The following is a 20,762-nucleotide window of genomic DNA, read 5'->3' as shown; positions in this document are numbered from 1 at the left end:
AAATTGAAACTTGACCCTGAATGTTACTCGCTATAGCAAGTCCTGATCCATCTTATGGCCTAAAATACGTGTTTTAGATTTAACACATTAGAAGGCTAATCCAATCCCATCTAGGATCTCTCTTTTATCGCTACATTTTGAGAATAGTTTATATGCACCTCAATGTTAGTGCATGTGTTTTGCATAGTATGGAGGCTTTTGCAGCAAACAAGAATGTGCCCATAGCAAGTGTTGTACAATGCACTCCCAATGTGCAGGTGTGATAGTTTTGGAATTCGCAGTTTCTATTTACTCTATGAAGTAGAGGTAGTTTCCTATTCGACTCACGTTTACTATGATGATCAATAAGTCACAAGGCCAGACTTTGTTTATTGTTGGTTTTTATTTAAAGGCACTTGTATTTACACATGGAGAGTTATGTGTTGCATTTTCAAGGGTAAAATCCTCATTTGGTATGAAAGCCTTGCTAGATGAAAATGATGAGGCTATGAATGCCATGACAAACATTCTATACAAGGATGTACTTTAGAAGGTGCAATTATATGGATTGCTTTTTTTGTAGAGATATATACAGATATGTATTTTTGAAAGGTGGAATGATATGTATTGCTTTTTTGCAGAGATGTATCTATTGAAATTTGATGGCTTTGTAAGGTCATTGCTTGGCACATATGTGAAATGCCCTTTATGCCATGTTTGATTGGCATACACTTCTTTGGTAGTAGTGGATTGTTTCATATACTATGTTTAAGTATTTACTTGACTTTTTCCTCCAAGTTGGGGCTATTATCTACCCTCCGAGTATCAAAAGTAATTGCAACACATCTTACATGTAGTAACAACACATAATATTGTAAGAACGCTTGCAATGGTCATTGAGTGTTTATATGATGATATCAATATAGAGATTTTACTTCCAATTTTTATTGAGGTGGTACATTGTGGATATACTCAGTGTTTTCAAGTGCATATGGGTGAAGTTGACTAGGATAAGAGCTTTCAATGATCTCACACTGAAAGTATACCAAGGGGATAGCCGAAGTATGAATTTAAGGACCTCGGTTATTTTGTGACAGTACATCAAGGTATGACAATGCTTACCAAGTGGTTTATAGATATTAGGCAAGGTACTATTATTTTGAACTTAAATAATCTTTGTCAATTGTTAGATGTACTTATATTTACATTGTGGCTTTCTACAATTTTAGGTGCAAGAAAGAGAGGAAAGACTATCATATCCCCTATGCTATCTCTAGGACAAGGGGTAGTGATGGGACCACTTCACTTGTACATATATCTCACATTTTGAGAAAGTGGAGTCATTGTTGCTATTTTCCAATCTCGCTGACGCATCCAAATCACCCGATCGCTATATTGGAGAATGAAAATTTTTCTAATGATTCCTCGAAGAAAAGAAAGCTTTATTTTGATTAGCCCACATGGAGAATTTTTACTTTTTTTATTCACGTTAGGGCCCTTTTTGTAACATTAGGATACAAATTGCATAGGGACAATCAAAGAGTAATGCTTTGTGCTTTGTTGATAGATATAAGATTTGTAATTGATTTTAGAATGATGTATACTTGGGTTTGTGGTGCAAAGTTTTTAGTGTAGCCTCTAGAACAAACTATGGCTTTAGGCTCTACTTAACCTACATATGTTATCCTTGAATATAAAAATAGATCCTTGAAAAGGAAGAAAGTTTTGTTTTGGTTGGCTCATTTAGAGAAAGTCTTATTTTTAATCAATACAAGGATTCTCTTTGTAATGCTTGGATATGCTGACTTTGTGGTGCATTTCATATATATTTCATTTATGGTCCATTTCAGCATAGCAATGTTATTTCTAATTGTAACATCCAAGGATTAATGTTATGCAAAGCAAGTATGGATACAAGTTTACAAGATTGGTGCATAAAAGGCATGAGGTTTGAAATTGATTTTAGAATGCCGTATACTTAACTTTGTGGTGCAAAGGTTTTAGTGTAGTTTCTAAAACAAACTTTATAGAGGAGAGGGATAAAAGGGGTAAGGGAGGGAGGGGTGGAAAGGGGAGGAGAGGACGAGATAGAGATTGCAAAGAGAAGAGAGATAAAAAAGAGAGGAGGGGAGAAATGATATGAGACAGGGAGAGAAATGGGTAATGAATATGTGAGAGATAAGTCACAAAGAGAGGAGAGAGTTGAAAAGGGTTAGGGAGAGAGAGGTTGGCAAAAAATAGTGAGAGAGAGATTCAAAAAAGATAGAAGATAGTGAGCAAGCATGTGATTTCTTATAGTCAAGGATACAAGATATGCATTTTGTATATCTTTCGCTTATAATTTGGTGCAATGTTATTCCTAGGATCATATAGAGCTACTTCTAGATGTCATGCTAAGCAAGTATGAATACAACTTTACATGTCTAGTGTATAAAAGGCCTTGCATATATATAAGAGTCTTTATACTCCCAAATGCAAATGCATGTCTAGCCTTTTATACATGCATGAGAGAGAGAGAGAGAGAGTGCGTGTGTGTGGGTGTGTGTATAAAAGGGGAGGGGAGAGATGTAAAAAGGGTGAGAGAGCTAAGGTTACAACTAGAGGAGAGGGATAAAAAAGGGGGGGAGGGAGAGGTGGAAAGGAGGGGACAGAGAGAGATAGATGTTGCAAAGAGAGGAGAGACAAAAAGGGGGGGAGAGAGAGAGAGAGGAGCAAATATGTGAGAGAAAAATCACAAAGAGAGGAGAAGGTGAAAAAAGGTAGGGAGAGAGGAGAGATTGGCAAAAAGTAGCGAGAGGGATTCAAAAAAGAGAGAACAGTGAGCAAGCATGTGATTTCTTATTTTCAAAGGTGCAAATGAAGAATATATATGCTTGTTATAGTTGTGTATATGAGCACATGTTACAGTTGTATATAGCCTAGTATATGATACTGAAACATGTGTTTTTTAACACTCAAGAAGTTATCGTGTAAGCGGGAAGCGAAGTTGTCGTGAGATGTGTCTTGCACCGCGCTTTGCGGCGGCAACAAAGGTGGATAACAAAGGTGGATAGTGTTCCTTGCACGCTTCCTTGAAGGCTAGTATGGGTTATGTAGAAAGAGCAACTGCCTTTCCCCTCTCTCGGACCCAGCCCAAAAAGAGAAAACGACTCTGTTTTGCTCCTCTTGTTTCTGGTTTTCACAGTTCCAATGGGGCGTCCATGGCCTTCCTTTGAGCCCGGCAACAGCAGCAGCGGCACCGCCATCAGCACCACCATCGCCTTACTTTGACTACCCCCGCCGCCGCCCCTTCTGCCACCACAGGGGTGCCTCATGCCGAAGAATTCACACCCTCATTCCAGGTAATCCTAAACTTTCTCTCTGCCAAAATGTCTTGCTCCTCAGAAATCGCCACAACATCCTTCGGATTCCACTCCATAATTGGATGTAAAAGAAAAAAAACAGTTCTTTGACTTCCTAGTTCTAAAGGCTTTGTATATAGTCTGATTGTATACATGTCCTATACTTTCAGGCAACCTTTCTTTTGAACATAGTCTTGGTGAGCGATAGTCAAATTTGTCCGTTTTCAGAACAGTTTTTGTGACTTTTGCCTGTGTCACATTCACTGAGGATAGAGTGACTTGGTTCGTCATGGTTCTGCAAAAACTGAATGGCTTTCCTGCCGTGTATCTGACAATCAGAAATTAAGACCTGGATTCACAGTCAGAAAATAAGGCCCAAAATAAGCAAGAATATCGGCGGATATAAAATGTCGCTCAAAAAACCTTAAGCCAGGAAAATTCCAAAATGTATAGGCAGGTGTAATTGGTTCGATTGGATGAGTGACTACCCATGAGGTTTGAAATACAGTCTGTGCATATGTATAGGCAGTTGTAATTGGTTTGATTGGCTGAGTCACTACCCATGAGGTTTGGAATACAGTCTGTGCATATGTATAGAAAGAAGATAAAACTCCTGTAGCCTGGGAATAAGAATTTCTTGAGGAGGTAAGGGAAAGGGCTGGCCACAAACAATAAGAGGAAATTCATTTTGCAGTCGCTAACAAAAGAGCAGAGAAAAGAGAAAAGAAAAACGTTTTTATTGGGAATAAAATTTGGGATTGTGGAACTACTGATTTTCTCAAAATTTCGAATGCTAGACAAATCCAAGTGACTTGATTTGGGTATTGTGATATTGGTCAACTCTATATGTAGTAGATTTGTGAGATTCAATGCCCAGCTCCACCAAGAGTGGCGGAAAAATGTTGAATTTTATTATCTTATATGGTGCTTGTTTAGGAAAAAAACAAGGAATGTTCCAAAGGTGATGGCCTAGTGATTGAAATTTGGGCTCATGATAGGTGAGGTTGTGGTTCAAGTCTTGCAAGTGTATCTCTTGGTTGGACACTTGTGTCACTTCATGTGTTTATGAAAGGCCAAGGTATTGCCCACTCAAACACTTGGTTGGTTGTCCTCCTCATTAGAGTGATTGAGGAGGAAGGTTCAATGTGATCAACCTCCTTTGCTCACTTGGCTTGTGAGCTATCCTATTTGCACATAGGAACAATGCAGCATGGCTCTTTCCCATGCTCTTGGTGATATTTGGAGAGGAGGCACCCCCTTACCACCATTTGGTTGTGCATGTCTTTTTTCGTGGGTCAGAGGAAGACAAGGAAAACTCAAGAAAACTTAGCTTTAAATAATATTGTATGAACATTATCCTAAAACTCAAAAAGTTGTAGTAAAACACTATTCCTAGCTCACATTTTGTGTTGGTGCATCTCTTCGACTCTTGAGTCACTCTGTCTTTATTCTTTTGCAGCTTAAATCTTGCTTATTATAGTGGGTGCTGTGCATGAGATTTCTCTAAGTAAGTAGTGGAATCAACTTAACATGCTTTGTCTTGTGATAATGTTTGCCACGAAGATGTGGGATTAAAAGGTCTAAATGTAAAGAGAAAGTAGACAAGGCCTTAGCACTATCAATTTGAGTTGGCATTTCGAGGTGACCATTCTGAAAGAAATACGAAGTGAGGTAGTTCCAATGTATTGTGAGGATTCGGTCAGTGATTGATGTTCGGGGATTGAAGACTACAAGGAAGGATGTGTAAACATGGAAAAATGCTTCGAAGACTACAAGCAAGGATGGTTGGGGATTAAAGAGTACAAGGAAGGATGTGTAAACATGGAAAAACGCCATTCAAATGCAAGGCCTTTCCTTGAAGAATGCTAATTGATGGCTTGCCCCTTGCTTTGGCCATCTCTAGAAGACATATTTCTAATGGCACCTACTTCTTTTGCACTACTAGTATGGAGTCTTCCTAACACAAGTTTATCTCTTGTCCATTGGCCAGGAAGATCTTGCCTCTCCTGTCTGAATCTAGCAAAAAGTGGTGGGACCTCTTATGTGTCTCTCTGGTTGGGTGTTTGGCAAGGTGAAATCTTCTACTCTTGTGCAGCCACACATGAAGATGATGTTCCATTCTCAGATTCTAGGGTTATTGGCATAAGTGGATCACCCAGAATACCTTTATTTTTTATTCTAGTTTTGGTGTTCAAGGTCATGTTGCTGGATTGAAAGGTCTTCTCCATTGGCAGTTGGATCTTGTTCAGCATGCAGGTCTTCTCCCTTGGGAGGATTTAGTTCCTTGGCATATGGCAGTTTCCTCAGCTGTTCTGCTGTCTCTTTGGTTTTTTTGTGACTCTTGTACTCTTGTACATTTACAATAATGAATATAATTACTTTTTATGGGAAAAGAAAGCCTAGAAATAATCTGGTGAGGAAAAGTACATGTCATCTTGGGTGATATGGCAAGTTCTATAATTTTGCAGATAGATGCCAAACCTCCTTTGTGGAAGAGGAAATTCATAATTTGGAGATCTGTGAGAATTCATACTGTTGACAAGCTGTTTTTTTGGTGACAATGTGTGCCCTGTTGTGCCAACCAACATGGCATCTTTCCTATTATAGCTCATGTTAGAAGCTTGTTGATCCGTTTCACCTTTCTAATTAGCAGGTTGAAGTGTTTTCCAATCTTTTAATATGCAAGTATCCTGCAGAATGCATGAGACGCCAGAGCAGAGGGGTCCAGAAACTTGGAACAAACAACCACGGCCACTTGAAGATGGGAACTGGGTCTGTGATGATCCGCATTGTGGAAATGTTAACTATCCTCGCCGTACAGAAGTATGGTAACAATATATGATTATGTTAGCCACAGTAGAACAAATAGCCTGGTTAGAATCTTAACTTCAAGCTTTGTGTAACCATACTTCTCTTTGCAGTGTTTCAAATGCAGGAAGCACCGAGGTCCCATGGGTGATGCTGTTGTCAAAGCCTACATAGACAAGTTAAAGTTGGTCAAGGGTGGATCACAACATATAACTAGAAATTTCCATTCTGTGGTAATGATAAACAAAATTTCCCGGGTGGTTTAAGAAAAACATTATCTGAAGCACATAGGAAAGTCTGTTTCTCCTAAGGATTCTGCAACTTTGCCAAATGTAAACTAAAATGGTGCAGAACTTTTGAGCTAGATTGTTGGCATCTACTCTTGGAATATGGTTGATACTTGATAAGGGTAGGGTATATCAAAGATCTATAATCATCTGCGTGCTAAAATGTAAGCCTTCAAATTCAGAAAGAAAGCAAGATGTAATCTGTTACAGCAACCTAGCCAAGCTGTATAGACAAAGTTTTTAGTCAGCAGTCACAATGCTTGGAGGGTGGGCTAGAGTTAAGCGCATTGAAGGAAACCCTGAAAGTATATTAGCTATTGGTTGATGAGAAAGTGTAAGAGCTCAATTTTAGACATGTAAGAGGATATCCTTTCAATTAAGTGGCAATCTATACGATTAATCTGCTGTGAGTGTTGAAACTTGATAGTTCTATTAGAGAAAAACTACAAATTTTATAAGGTTCTTGGAAAAATAGCTGCTTATTCTCACAATGTATTCAGGAATACACACTTTAAAAGGGCCTATTGGATTCTTTGCCCCCAATGATATTCATTTGTACTCTATCGTCTAGTCTATCTAATCTTCCCGTTGAAAAACAGAGGATTTGCAGAAATTTTAAGCTTCTCTTGCAGGCTGCAAACAATCATCCTGCTTATTGCTTTTATGCTCTGGCATTTTTGGTGTTGTACATGTCTTGTACTTTGACATATGGAAACTCATCTGTGCAGTTTCACCATGAACTATTCCTGTAGTTCTGCCTCACTGGATTTTACAGTTTAGCATACATTGCCATACAGTCTTTGTTTTTGTTCTGGTAGATCTGATTAAGCATCTTTCCTGAGAGGCGCACACACACACTCTCTCTCTCTCTCTCTCTCTCTCTCTCTCTCTCTCTCTCTCACATATGAAATCAGGATTCGTATTAAATTTTTGACTTTGTTTACTTCTTTGCCACACAAGGACTGTAATAGTTTTAGATGTGTGCTTCACTTTGTATTTTGTATATGCTGCAGAGGGGAGTTATTCCATCAGGTCCGGCTTTACTCAATGAGCTTGATCCATGGTTAGGACTAGGAATTGATCAGATGCAATTTGGATCTCTACGTTTTGATGATGAAAGATGCTATTATGGTCGTAGGCCTACTATAAGGTATGGTCTTCTTCTTTCTTGAGTAAGACTTAGCAGAGTTGAGAGACTATTTAATGGATTGTTTTTAAAGAGTCAAGGCAATCAAATCATGGAAAACAAGTTGTAGCTGGTCACACAGAAATGTCTAATTATTGCAAAATAGACATGTGTATCAGGTTTCATGCCTCGGGATTCTTTCAATCTGCAGTGTTGTCATTATGATAAGTCTAAACACCTTCATTAGTTCACACAATGCCTGATTACACAGAGATCTAAGTTCTGCAGATTTGCATGCTTATTTTCACAGTGCTGGAACAGAAGGAAAGCATCTGGCGGAACATTTGATTGCTTGTTTTGCTGCATCATCTGATCCTATTGGAGATGCAGGGGAATGTTTAGCATCTGCAGCATTGTGGCTTCAGACTCTGAAATCAAGGTTTCAGGCAGAAGAGCACACATTATCCACTCCACCATTGATGTCTACGGGATCTTCTCCTTTAGGAAACCTGCAAATGAGTGGAAACGGCCCTGTAAATATGCTTTCTCAGTCACATTTTGGAGCAAACATGGGTACTGGCACTGTGTTGAGCATGGGAAACCTGTTGAATCGCACTAATTCAAGTATGAGCAATTTTTCAAGTTCTCAAACATTACTGCCAGCTAGTTTAAGATGGGAAGATTACAAAGACAGACCAAGTGATTTCCTCAGGGTACTTTCAATATCTTACTGTTTCTTTTGTTATTTCTGGATTGCACATTAAAAGTTAGTCTTCAGAATTGAGGTTTGGAATAGAAAAAAAGTTGCACTATGAAGTGGACGGGCAGATTTTATGCATTTATATGCACAGTTCTACTTGGAAGCTGAACAGTGAACAAGAGATTTGTCCCTATAAGCTGTCTTACAGCCTCTGAATGCATCAAGTCTCTGAGAACATAACTGCTGGTTTTTCTCCAAAAATTAGCATTATTGAAGGTTTTCACAAATTGGCGCCAAAATGGTTAAGGATGATCTACTTAATTTGTAAAGACTAAATCACTTATGTTTCATCTTGTTTGTGGCTTAACCCCACCAATTGTTTCCTTTACTCACACAACCTTGCTTCAATCAACAGCATCCCACCTTGAGGTAAGCAGGCAAGTTTTCCCATGGATTAATTCAGCCTTCTCCAAGTCCTTGCTATTAAGACCAAAGGATGCTGAGCAATACATATATTCTGAAACAATGCCCACTGCAAGCGAACATGTGCATTCACACATCCAGCAGAGTTACTCCACTCATCCTTCAATAGAGAAATGGTCCCAAGAAACCCAAGCCTGACCCCCTCATGTTACCCTATTTCTTTTTTTCTAACCATGAAATGCATGGGCTCCATGAGCTTTTTGGACTGTAGTAAAGGTAAGAAAAGAGAGATCATGCTGATCATGATGAGGCATGAGCTGAGGCACCTACAAACGGCCATGTAATGGTCAAACTTGAGATTTCCAGTAAACAAATTTATGCTTATTCTTCCAGAAATCCAGTCCAACAAAGCCTGAATTGCTATGATGAATAATTTCCATTTCCATCCAATGGTTTTGTAAGGATTCCTCGGTGCAGCGCAAGAGGACTGATTCTGCATATGAACCTGCAGTGCTGCATATAAATTCCATGCATCCATAGCTTTGTCTATGTTCTCACTCTCTGCATGTAAAAACATTTATGAATCATCAGCCAAAGCATGCCCCACTAGTGCCTTCTAATAGGGAATCTGAAGCCCACAGTTTTGCCATCAAGTGACAATTCACCAAATAGACAGAGCAATAATGGACTGATTGGACATCTTTGTTGCAAAGCAGGTGGGTAGATGATGGGATCAATAACCCAACTATTCAGCATGACTGCATTAATGCTAATGCTATGCACAACCTTGTAATATATATTCAGCCTCTGTAATACGTAGTGCTACAATTTTCTGCAACCTTGAACACTAAGAAATAGCCTCACTAGCCAAAGTAAAGACATACCCACTGGTAGATTTTCTAGTGTCAAGATCTCCTGCCATGTCTGAATCACAGAATCCCTGCAACTCTAGTGTACCCTTTCCGTAGCATATACACTTGTCTTGTGTACCTTTTAAGTATCTAAAAATACATTTCACTGCTTCCCAATGTGGTTTGTAGGGTTAGACATGAATCTACTAACAACTCCCACTGCATGAGCAATGTTTGGATGAGTTGCAACCGTGGCGTATATCAGAGAACCACAATTGATGCATAAGGTATGCCCTTCATAGCAATACTAGATACATCATCTTTTGGGTAATCAGCTTTACTAAGCTTTATATATGGCAGGAAAGGCACACCAAGAGGCTTAGCATTAGCCATATTAAATCTGTCAAGTACTTTGCTGATGTACTTGTTTTGTGACTGCCCTCTATCTCTTTTAATGCGCATGCCCAAAATGTGTTCAACTGCTCCTAAATCTTTCATTGAGAAGGCTAAACTCAGCTGCCTTTTAAGAGCATGTAAAGTACTCTTATATGCTTTCCTGCAATCAATATGTTGTCTACATATAAGACCAGCACAATAAGGCTTGCATCATCGGTCTTTTTAGTGTATAAGCAGTGATCTGCATGACTACGTTTGAATCCATGGGTGAGCATAAAAGTATCAAACTTTTTATACCATTGTCTAGGGGCTTGTTTTAGCCCATATAAGCTGCGTTTCAACTTACAAACTAAATGCTCTTTCCCTGGAATAGCAAAACCTTCGGGCTGTTTCATATACAATTCTTCATCCAGGTCACCATGAAGAAAAATTGTCTTCACGTCTATCTGATCAACTCTAAATCCAAGGATGCAGTGAGAGCAAATAAAATACGGAGCGTAGTCATCTTCACCACCGGCGAAAAAACCTCCTAGAAGTCTATGCCTTCCTTTTGTGTATAGCCCTTAGTAACCAAATGTGCCTTGTATTTGGGCTTCCCATCAATACATTTCACCTTATAAATCCATTTATTAGGAATAGCTTTCCTGTCCCACTGCAAAGCTACAAGCTCCCATGTGTTATTTCATCTCTTCTTGCATAGCAAGCTCCCACTTTCTCTCGTTTTCACAAGATCGTGCCTCTCTAAATGTCAGCGGCTCACCTTCATCAGTCAATAAAATGCAATCCAAAGATGGCTGAAACCTCTGTGGCTGCCTTTTGACATGTGTGAACCTTCTTACCCAATGATCTGTATTGATGGGCAATGGGCCTACATCCTCAGGTATGTGCACATCATCATCTGGTGGTTGATTTTCAGCATTTTCTTGCTGCTGTAGCCTGTTTTCAGCATGTTCTTCTTGCTGTCCTATTCTATCATGTGCATCAATTTGTTGTCCATTATCTTCTCGTTGTAGCACACTAGGTTGTTGCTTATTTTCAGCATCAAAAGGGATAGAATCTTCAGCTAATGGTTGTTAAATGGTTGGCTGTTAATGCTGAAATTTGACCTCCTTTTTGTCAAGATCACTATGTGTAGCATTTTTCAGTAACTTTGCCTCATTAAATACTACGTCTCGGCCGCGTACTATCTTCCTATCTTGAGGAAGCCAGACTCTATATTCCATCTCTCCCTCATCTCCATATCCCATGAAGATGCCCTTGATGGATTTCATGTCTAGTTTAGTCCTCTGATTTACAGGAATATGGACAAAAGTATCACAACCAAAGACACGCAAATGGTCATATGAAGCAGGTTTGCCAGACCAAACCTCTTCAAGAATGCCATTTTCCAATGCACGATTGGGAAAGTGATTGTACACATGAATTGTAGTTTTAAGAGACTCTCCCCAAAACTACTACGGGAGATTAGTTGTGGACAACATGCATTTGACTCTCTCACAACTGTGTGATTATATCTTTTAGCCATGCCATTTGATGCAGGATTGTAAGGGGTTCTCAACTCTCTCTTAATGCCATGCATTTCACAAAACTTTTGAACTCATTTGAAACATACTTGCTTCCATTATCCATTCTTATAACTTCTAACTTAAGCCCTTGCTGTATGGTAACAAAACCATGAAACCTTTTAAAGGCATCCAATACTTCCTTTTTGCTCTTTAATACATATATCCATGACTTTCTACTAAAATCATCAATAAAAGTGACAAAATACAGTGTACCTGTCACTAAATTGATTGCTTATTACACAATCTCTATTTAATAAATTCATGTCAATAAATTAATGACTCACTTTTCTTTAAGTGTTGATGATGATCTAGCATGGCCATGAGACCATTTAGAGACCAATATTTCTAGTGCATCACTTAATGGGGTGACCAGAGCACTGTGACGGGGATATCTAGTATAGGCAGTACAAGTTATGAAGGGGAAAATAAGTATCTGCCAAGTGTAAGAGTTACACAAGAACCAAGGAGTTACACATAAATGAAGATGGATTAAGTTCTAAGAAGAGGAAGTGTATTAGCATTGTGTATATGTATTTATGTGTGTATCCGGGGATGCCTGGAAACGTTTACTTGTGTGTAATGAGCATTGCATTCATTTAGGGTCATCCTCTCCCTTACAAGTCAAGGTTTAAGGTCTTTTCTTTCATTAAGAAAGACAAGAGAGGTAATTCTCTCACTAAGAAAGACAAGAGACGTGATCCTCTTGAAGTGAGGAGAGAAGTGATTTTCTCTTTCTAAGGTCTAAAAAGACACAAGATTTTGTGTGGAAGTCAATCTTAAGGTTGAGGCCCAAGGCAATTTAATGAACTCTCCTTAAGGTGGTTATATGGACCACAAGTTAAGAGTACAGTTTGAGAAGCTGTTCTTTTAAAAAAAGACATGGTGAATCTATTTTTAAAATATCTCGCGATAGAAAGATGATCTCTTAAAACAGGCCGTGTGGGTTATCGGAAACAACGAGATCTACAACTTTCGTATTGGAAGTTTTTTCATCCGAACAACGCACAGAGAGATATCTCGAAATTAGTGCTCCAGAGTAGGTCCTGGAACAACCACATCTTGTATGAAGATCATCTCAAGTCTCTCTCCAAGAAGAGAAGCCCTTGAAAGCCTATAAAAGAGGAGGCTCTCCTTGGGTGTGAGAGAGGAAAAGAAAGCATCACTTTGCATGCATCCAAGAGGAGAAGAGAAGGTGCAAGTGCTGGGGAAGCTCTGCTGAAATCAAGTGCTGTGGAAGCTTTGCTGAAATTAAGTTCTAAGAGGAGAAGAGAAGGTGCAAGTGCTGCGGAAGCTCTGCTGAAATCAAACGCCAAGAGGAGAGCCCTACACATAATATTGTGTAGGAGAGAAGGAGACTCAAGAAGGATCAAAAGGTGCCAACTTCCAAGTTGTGTAAGTGTTAGCCGGTTGTATACCGTGCAAGGAACCTTGATCTTGTTTCCAAGATCTACAAGTAAGAACTGGCTTATGTGTAACGGAGGAGCTTGCGCCTTGTCAATAATATAACTCCACAAGGGGGGGGGACTGGCCCATGGCCCATCTTCCAGTCCCTAGTGTGTTGCCAATTTCTCTATATATGCATCTCTCTCTCTCTCTCTCTCTTTCTCTCTCTCTCTCTACATCTTTTTTTTCTCTCATCTATTCTCCCTATGTGCCAGCATAATATTCGCCATATATATTTTAAGTATATAAGAAAGTTGAGCGTGTATCTCGGATCTTATAACAGCACCCCCATGTGAATTAATAGGCATAGTGCACACATTAGAATGTACCAAGTCAAGAGCATTGGACTTCTTAACAACACTAGAGTAATAAGGAGACTTCACATATTTTTCATATATGCAATTATTACAAAAGTCGAAACCAAAGCCTTTTTCATCAAATTTCCCTAAAGAGGAGATAACGTAAAGGCCTTTCTGGATCATATGGCTAAGTCTTTTGTGCGAAAGTTCCATTTGTGAATGAACTTTAGCAATAGCCAAAAACTTGCCAAGTAATGCTTACAGTGCAAATAATACAAAGTCCCGCTTTTGCTGCCTTTAACAATCAGCATGGAGTCCTTGTGGACCTTCCAAGATCCACCACCAAAAGTAGTAAAGTACCCTTTTGCATCAAGTTGCCCAACTGATAGTAGACTTTTCTTTATGCTAGGTACATATCTAACGTCTTGCAAAATCAGCTCTTGACCATTTTCAAGGGCCAAGTGAATGATACCTACACCCTCTATTTCACATGCATAATTGTTGCCCAAGTAAACATTGCCTAGGCAACTTGTATTGTATTCAGAAAATGACTCTAAAGAGGGAGTAACATGAAAAGAGGCACCACTATCCACTATCCATGATTGAGACAGCCTATCATGAGCTGAAAGTAAGGCATCAATTACCTTATTTTTAGTGATGTGCATATCACTTGCTGCTGCCATAACATCTATATCATTACATGAGGCTGCGATGAGTATCTTTCTAGTGTCAGAGAGCTCTTCAATGACCACACTAGATGCAACATTTGCCTTTGTAACTTCTTTTGAGGGAGAGCTATCATCATCTTTCTTGTCATCCTTCTTTTTCTTTCCTTGCGGTTTCTTGCTCTTTCTTGTAGTAGTGACAATCGGGCTTTTTATGCTCTTTAAGTCCACATTGATAGCAAGTAACATCCTACTATTTGCCCTTGCTTTTACTCTTGCTTTTGCCTTTATTTCTTGCATTACCCCTCTTTTCTGACCTGCCTCTAAGATGATAGATTGAATCATTGCTTTCTTCATTGGACTTTCTTCTAATGGAACCCCAACTGGTCAAATGCTGCCCCAAATTTACAATAGATGGGCTGGCATTTGAAATCCTCACAATTCCACGAATTTCCGGTGCTGATTTCAGTGTACAATGCCTTTGACTGATGGCAAGGGTCCCAAGGTGGCTGCTAAACCCTAATTACTGTTGTAATTTAGGGTTTACAGTAGTAAACTCTTTGTTGTTCACCAAATTTGGCTGTACTCTACTACCAATGGCTGAGAATTGCCGAGAATGCTTGAGCATAGACTGGAGGAGATGAGAGAATGTTGTAGAAAGAGAGAAAATAAGCTGAAATGTATCTTTTGATTTGTAGCTCTGATGACAAATCTGATGGCACCAACAGCTTCAAAAGGGGGGTAAAACACCAGCTCGGTTGGCGAGCCCTTTTCTTCTACCGCCGCCTCTCTTGAGGCGGAAGAGAAATCCTACTGCCCCTTGGCCTGTTGCGGCGCGCGATCAGTCGTCGTCGCTTCTCAGAGCCAAATCTGATCACCTCCTCTCCCTGTACCAAGCTCTGAACGGCTGCAATTCAGCTTTCACCACCATCCATCAGCCTTCTCTCTAGTTGCATGGGAAAGTTTTACCAAGTGGCAGCCTTCCTAATGCATTTTCAGCCATTAAATTAAAATTTCAGAATTAATCAATTCTAAAAATTAATTTCAGCCCTTTTGACCACCCTGCCCAAAACTAAACATGCCTATCTGTAATGAAATTGGCTAGGCCATTTGGAACTTGGGGTGGTTCCCAACCTCTGTTGACCATTAGACTAGCATTAATTAATTAATTAATGCTAGTCCCTAGTGTCACCATTGACACTTAATGGCCAAACAATTGTCCTAGGGTCCAACCTGGCACCAATTGACGACCAAAACCCAGTTGGCATAACTTAACACAACTTTTGCCTTTAACACCCATTGCATCCTCGGGGTCCTTGGCCCGTTCCCATGAAATAACTGCCATGTGCATCACATGTGCATCACATGTGCTAAACAACCTTGCACATTTGATTAATAACTTAATCAAATGTTACTAGCAAGATTAAAGCATCTCAAAATTTCACGTCCCCGTGACAACCACTCTTGTTGCATTGGCCAAGAATGCCTTCATTGACAAGATACGTTTCAATGGGTCAAATTTTATCACTTGGTCGAACTATATGCAACAAGTGCTTGAGTCTCAGGGTCTTTGGGATCTCGTTGTTGGCCTTGATCCTATGTCTCTGACCCTCACCTAGCCCACCCCAATTACATGCGTTAATGGAGAGCTTACAATGCCATAGCCAATGTTGAGTTGATGCAGGGTTTGCTTCTTGAGTTTCTCTCTCAGTTACAACACTTCCCTCTCACATTGGAATGTTGGAGTCATCTCACCAACTGCTATGCGGCCAGAGATCGTACTCCATGTATAAATATCGATTTTGAGATTCAGGAGCTTTCCATTAAGGAAGGGGATGATTTGAAAGTCAAGTTAGCTGAATATCTGTGGTTACTTGCTGAGTTTGCCATTACTGGCTCCCCGAAGTCAGATGACAATCATGTTACGTTCTTTTGAACAAGTTGCTTGACAAATACCTTCATTTTATCCAGCACATTATCTCACTATCTAGATTGCCAATCTTCTACGAGCTTGAGTGTTAGTTCTTGCGTTACACGAGGCTGCATGATCAAGTCCACAAGAAGTCCTCCACATCCATCCATTCAGAGGGGCGAGGATTGTTTGCCTCTTCTTCGGGTGCGAAAACCAACAAGGACAAGAACTCGCATGATGTGAAGGCAAGCCAAAAGAAGGGTGATACCACTTTCTATGACAAAACCAAAGAAACGCGAATCCTTTGGCAGCAAATTCCTAAGAGAAATAGATTTTGCACACACTGCCAGAGGTCGAGCCATGTGGACGAGGTGTCGTACCAAGGCCCAAGGTTTACCACCTAAAAAACCACAACAGACTACTACGACATAGTCTAGTGGGACTATGCGTCCTGCTACTGCCCCATCCGTTCCTTTAGCCCCCACGACTGTTGGACATGTGGCCCATAGACAGCCTCAGCGACCATCCTTCTCTGCTCCTGAGGGATCAGATAATTGGTCTGCTAGCACCGATCCCATTGCACTTTATGCATCAACATCGCATTTGCCTCCTCTAGGTCTATCTCACTACCTTGTCAGGTGTTTCATTGGCAGTTACTTGCTAGTAGGCGTATGTGCTAATGGCCACTCTCTTAGCTTTTTCTCATTGTTGCACTCTTAGGACTTTAGGCTATAGAGTCGTGCCTATAGGAGTCTTGTCTTTTTCCCTTGCATTTTTTAAGTCTTCCACTACATTTACACACCGATACACATTTGCATTCTTGTACTTGTTCATTCAATTAAATTTTTCCATTTCCATTTTGTTTTTTAGAACATATCACTACTGACCTCTGTGATTGCAGATCTTACTCTCTTTTGCAGAATTTGTTTTCAGTGTAAGGCTAATACGCAAGTTTGTCTAGTCCTACCTGGGCTGGGTTGGAGACATAGAATGTGCCCGTTCCCTTCATGGTTTCATCTTCCTAGGAGTTTTGCTCTTCTACCAGCGTTGAGGCTTCCCCTTCCACGATGGATTGTACAACATCTCTCTTGATGCTATCATGGTGGATCCTTCTACCTCGCTCTTCCATTTGAGATGCTTTTTCTCATTGTGATTCTCGGCACCACATGAAGACCAACATTTGGCTCTTCTTTCTCCTTCGGCATCAACATTCAAGGTTGAGAGTATCAGAGCAAAGCAATGTGGAAGCGTGAAGAGTACGAGCGGAAGCAAAGAGAGCACACACGTCGATCTAGGTGCAGTAGGAGTTTGGTGAACAGTGAGTGAGTGTGAGAGTGAGAGTGAGAGTCGACATATAGGTGTGTACCAGTGTGAGTACACACAAAGAATAAAAGAATGTATTTATACTTAGGGTATGGTATACTTACATCCACAAGGGTGAGTTCACACGTGTAAAGTAATATACACACGGGAGTAGTGTAAGGGCCTTTACATCCAACAACCTCCCACTTAAAGGTCCTAAGCGAACCTTTAACCAACTTCCACTAGTCGAATGCAATGCTTATGTTGAGCCCTTGCAAGAATTTTAGTGAGAATATCTATAGGGTTATCCTATGTTTTGATCTTAGTCAGTGTGACTAGACCATCGTCAAGAACCTGTCTGATGAAATGATACCTAACATCAATATGTTTGGTACGTGTATGAAATATGGCATTCTTAGCTAAGCATACAACACTCTAGCTATCACATCCAAGTACAGGTGTTTTGGTGAGCAGCCCAAAATCCTTGACCAAACGACCAAGCCAAACAACTTCTTTTGAAGCTTCAATGGCTGAAATATATTCAGCCTCAGTGGTAGAAAATGCTACTATCTTTTGCAATCTAGAGCACCAAGAAGCTGCCCCATTAGTGAAGGTAAAAATGTACCCACTAGTAGACTTGCGAGTATCCAAGTCACTTGCCATGTTTGCATCACAATACACCTGCAGATCTAACGTACCCTTTCCAGAGCAAATATATTTTCTGTGCCCTTAAGATACCGTAAGATGCATTTCACTGCTTCCCAATGTGCTTTGCCAGGATTTGACATAAATCTACTCACAACTCCCACTGCATGAGCAATGTTAGGACTAGTGGCAACCATAGTATACATAGTGAACCACAAGCCGAAGCATTAGGAACACCCTTCTTAGAGGTAGCTGTCTTATCATCTTTTGGGCAATCTGCTTTGCTAAGCTTAAGATATGGTGGTAAAGGGACACCAAGTGGCTTAGCATCAGCCATAGAAAAACAATCAAGTACTTTGCTAATGTACTTTTCTTGTGAGAGCAACAAGAGATGCTGCTTTCTATTCTTGGTCACACGCATGCCCAAAATACGTTCAGCTAGACCCAAATCCATCATGGAAAAGGCTGAATTCAGCTGTTTTTTCAGTGAATTAATCTGGCTTTTATGCTTACTAGCAATAAGCATATCATCCACATAAAGCACAAGTATAATAAGGCTTCCATCATTAGCCTTCTTGATATATAAGTAGTGATGTGCATTATTTCTTTTAAACCCATGTGAGAGCATGAAGGCATCAAACTTTTTATACCATTGTCTAGGAACTTGTTTCAAACCATACAAGCTTCTCTTAAGCTTACACACCAAATACTCTTTTCCTTGTATAACAAGACCTTGTGGTTGCTTCATATATAACTCTTCTTCCAAATCACCATACAGGAATGCAGTTCTAACATCCATCTGATCAAGTTCAAGATCCATAGATGCTACAATGGCAAACAATACCCGAAGGGTGGTCATTTTGACAATAGGGGAAAAGACTTATTGAAAGTCAATGCCCTCCTTTTGTGTATAGCCCTTAGCCACAAGTTTGGCTTTGTATTTGGGTTTGCCATTCACACATTTGATGTTATAGACCCATTTGTTAGGAATAGCTTTCCTATCTTTGGGTAATGAAACCAAATCCCAAGTATCATTTTGATACAATGACTTCATTTTTTTCCTGCATAGCTAGCTCCCACTTTTTCTTTAATTCACATGATAAAGTCTCTTTATAGGTAAGAGGCTTACCTTCGTCTGTGAGCAAAATGCAATCCAAAGAGAGATCATGTAACCAGCCTTCCTCCTCAGATAGGGTGGTAAATAACGTGATTAAGCACTATTTACAGCAATTAACAAATTCACAAAATTGAAAAGTACACTTTACCATATAATCTTGGACATTGGACACCCTATTGGCTCCAAAACTGGCGCCCCTTTTGGTATTTATTTAACTTAGTTGAAGAAGAAGTTGATGTACAATGGGATGCTGTCCAAAATAACTAGCAAGTCTTCAATCTGATTTGCCCCTTGATTTGGGCAATCAATTGGCCTTCACTCGCTTTGATGAAGATGAAAAATGCCCCAAATTCAATTATTTGTTGGTCCCTCTACTTAAATAGACTAAAAACAGCTTCAACCCTGTTGAATCCAAGTCTTGGAGCTTCCAATTTCTGATACACTTCTCGAGATTGCTGCTAAACCCTAATTTTTGCTAGATTAGGGTTTACAGCAAAGAAATCTGAAATTTCTCAACCTTTGGTGATCTCAATGTTGCAATCTTTGGAGCAAGGCTGTAGAAAGGTTGGGAGATAAGAGAGAATGTTGAGGAGAGAGAAAATTCAGACTTTCTTCACGAAGAACCGAAGAAAATCTATCATTTACTGCTGCTGCGGTGTCTCAACAGCTTGTAGATACAAAGAACTGAAGAAAATCAGTTATTCACTGTTGCTGCCTTGTCTCAACAGCTTGTAGATACTATCTCATCTATTGTTGATTGGTCTTCTCTTGCCCCTGGTTGCCTCAGAAGGTCCTTCAATGGCTGCAAATCAGACCAACGACTTCTCCTCCCTCTCTCTTATTGTAGGCTAAATACACTAAAAATGCCTCTCTCCAGCCTCTAAAGACGTTTTTCAGTCTTAGATGGATATTTTTGACAAGTGGCAACCTTTCCAAATGGTTTTTTCAATATTATCTATAATTAAATATTAATTTTCAGTCTTTAAATATTAAAAATTAATCTAATAATTATTTCGATGCCTTGAAAAATAATCTGACTGGCCAAAAATTAAATTGGCTAGGCAACTTTCATTCTCGAGTGTCTCTGCGTCATCTTTGATCATCAGATTGGCGTTAGGTACTATTAAACACCACTTCTCTAGTGTTACCAACTGACACTTATGGCCAAATGAATGATCTAGGCCAACAACTAGCACTAGATACCACCAAGCACCTTTACGGCATAACTTATAACAACTTTTTCCTTTGGCATCCCATGATTTTCTCTGGTCCTGGGCTCGAAAATTTACTCTAACCCCAATTACACCTCACATGTGCAACATTACTCAACCATGTGATTAAAAATTAATCCACATGTTAAGTGAGGTTTCAAAAATACATGTCCTCATGATAGGTCAAACCTTTGTATAGGTCTTTTGACACGTGTAGACCTTCTTACCCAATGATCTGTGTTATTAGGTAATGGATCCACATCCAAAGGAATGTCAATGACCTCATTATTTAGTTGCTGAATTGCATGTTCAGGTTGCTGTGATGTATTTCCAAGCTACTATAATTCGTTTTCTGCATGCTGATTTTATTGCCCAAGCTGATTTTCAGCATCCCTTTGTTGCCCATATTCTTCTGGCTCAATAATGATACACTGATTATCATAAACATCATCAAATGGAGCGGAATTTTTATTGGCTGATGGTTTTCCAAGGGATTGATCATGATGAAATTTCACTTTCTTTTTGTCTAAGTCATTAGATGTGACATTTTTTAGCAGCTTTGACTCATTAAATACCACATCCCTGCTGCATAGTACTTTTTTCATGCTTGGAACCTTCATCTCCATAACCGTGAAGATGCCTCTATGAGATTGCATGTTAAGTTTGGTCTTGCTATCAATAGGTACATGTAC

At 39.7% G+C, this 20,762-nt stretch overlaps 1 protein-coding gene across 1 annotated transcript in view; it reads left to right on the top strand.

The window, feature by feature from the left end:
* Window positions 1-2,985: 2,985 nt before the first annotated feature.
* LOC148032677 (uncharacterized) overlaps window positions 2,986-20,762 on the top strand; it is a 28,640-nt gene continuing 10,863 nt past the window's right edge. The window contains exons 1-5 of the mRNA XM_087683305.1: window positions 2,986-3,320; window positions 6,017-6,143; window positions 6,242-6,361; window positions 7,429-7,565; window positions 7,852-8,254. Coding sequence (XP_087539431.1) covers window positions 3,292-3,320; window positions 6,017-6,143; window positions 6,242-6,361; window positions 7,429-7,565; window positions 7,852-8,254 — 816 coding nt within the window. The 5' untranslated portion in view covers window positions 2,986-3,291. The remainder of the gene's footprint in view (window positions 3,321-6,016; window positions 6,144-6,241; window positions 6,362-7,428; window positions 7,566-7,851; window positions 8,255-20,762) is intronic.

This window comes from Lygodium microphyllum, chromosome 8, assembly GCF_053477565.2.
Source record: "Lygodium microphyllum isolate KBCC chromosome 8, Lygodium_microphyllum_v1.1.10, whole genome shotgun sequence".
In the NCBI taxonomy this organism is placed as follows: domain Eukaryota; kingdom Viridiplantae; phylum Streptophyta; class Polypodiopsida; order Schizaeales; family Lygodiaceae; genus Lygodium; species Lygodium microphyllum.
Note: the sequence above shows the minus strand (reverse complement) of the source record. Positions and strands in the feature narration are given on the sequence as shown.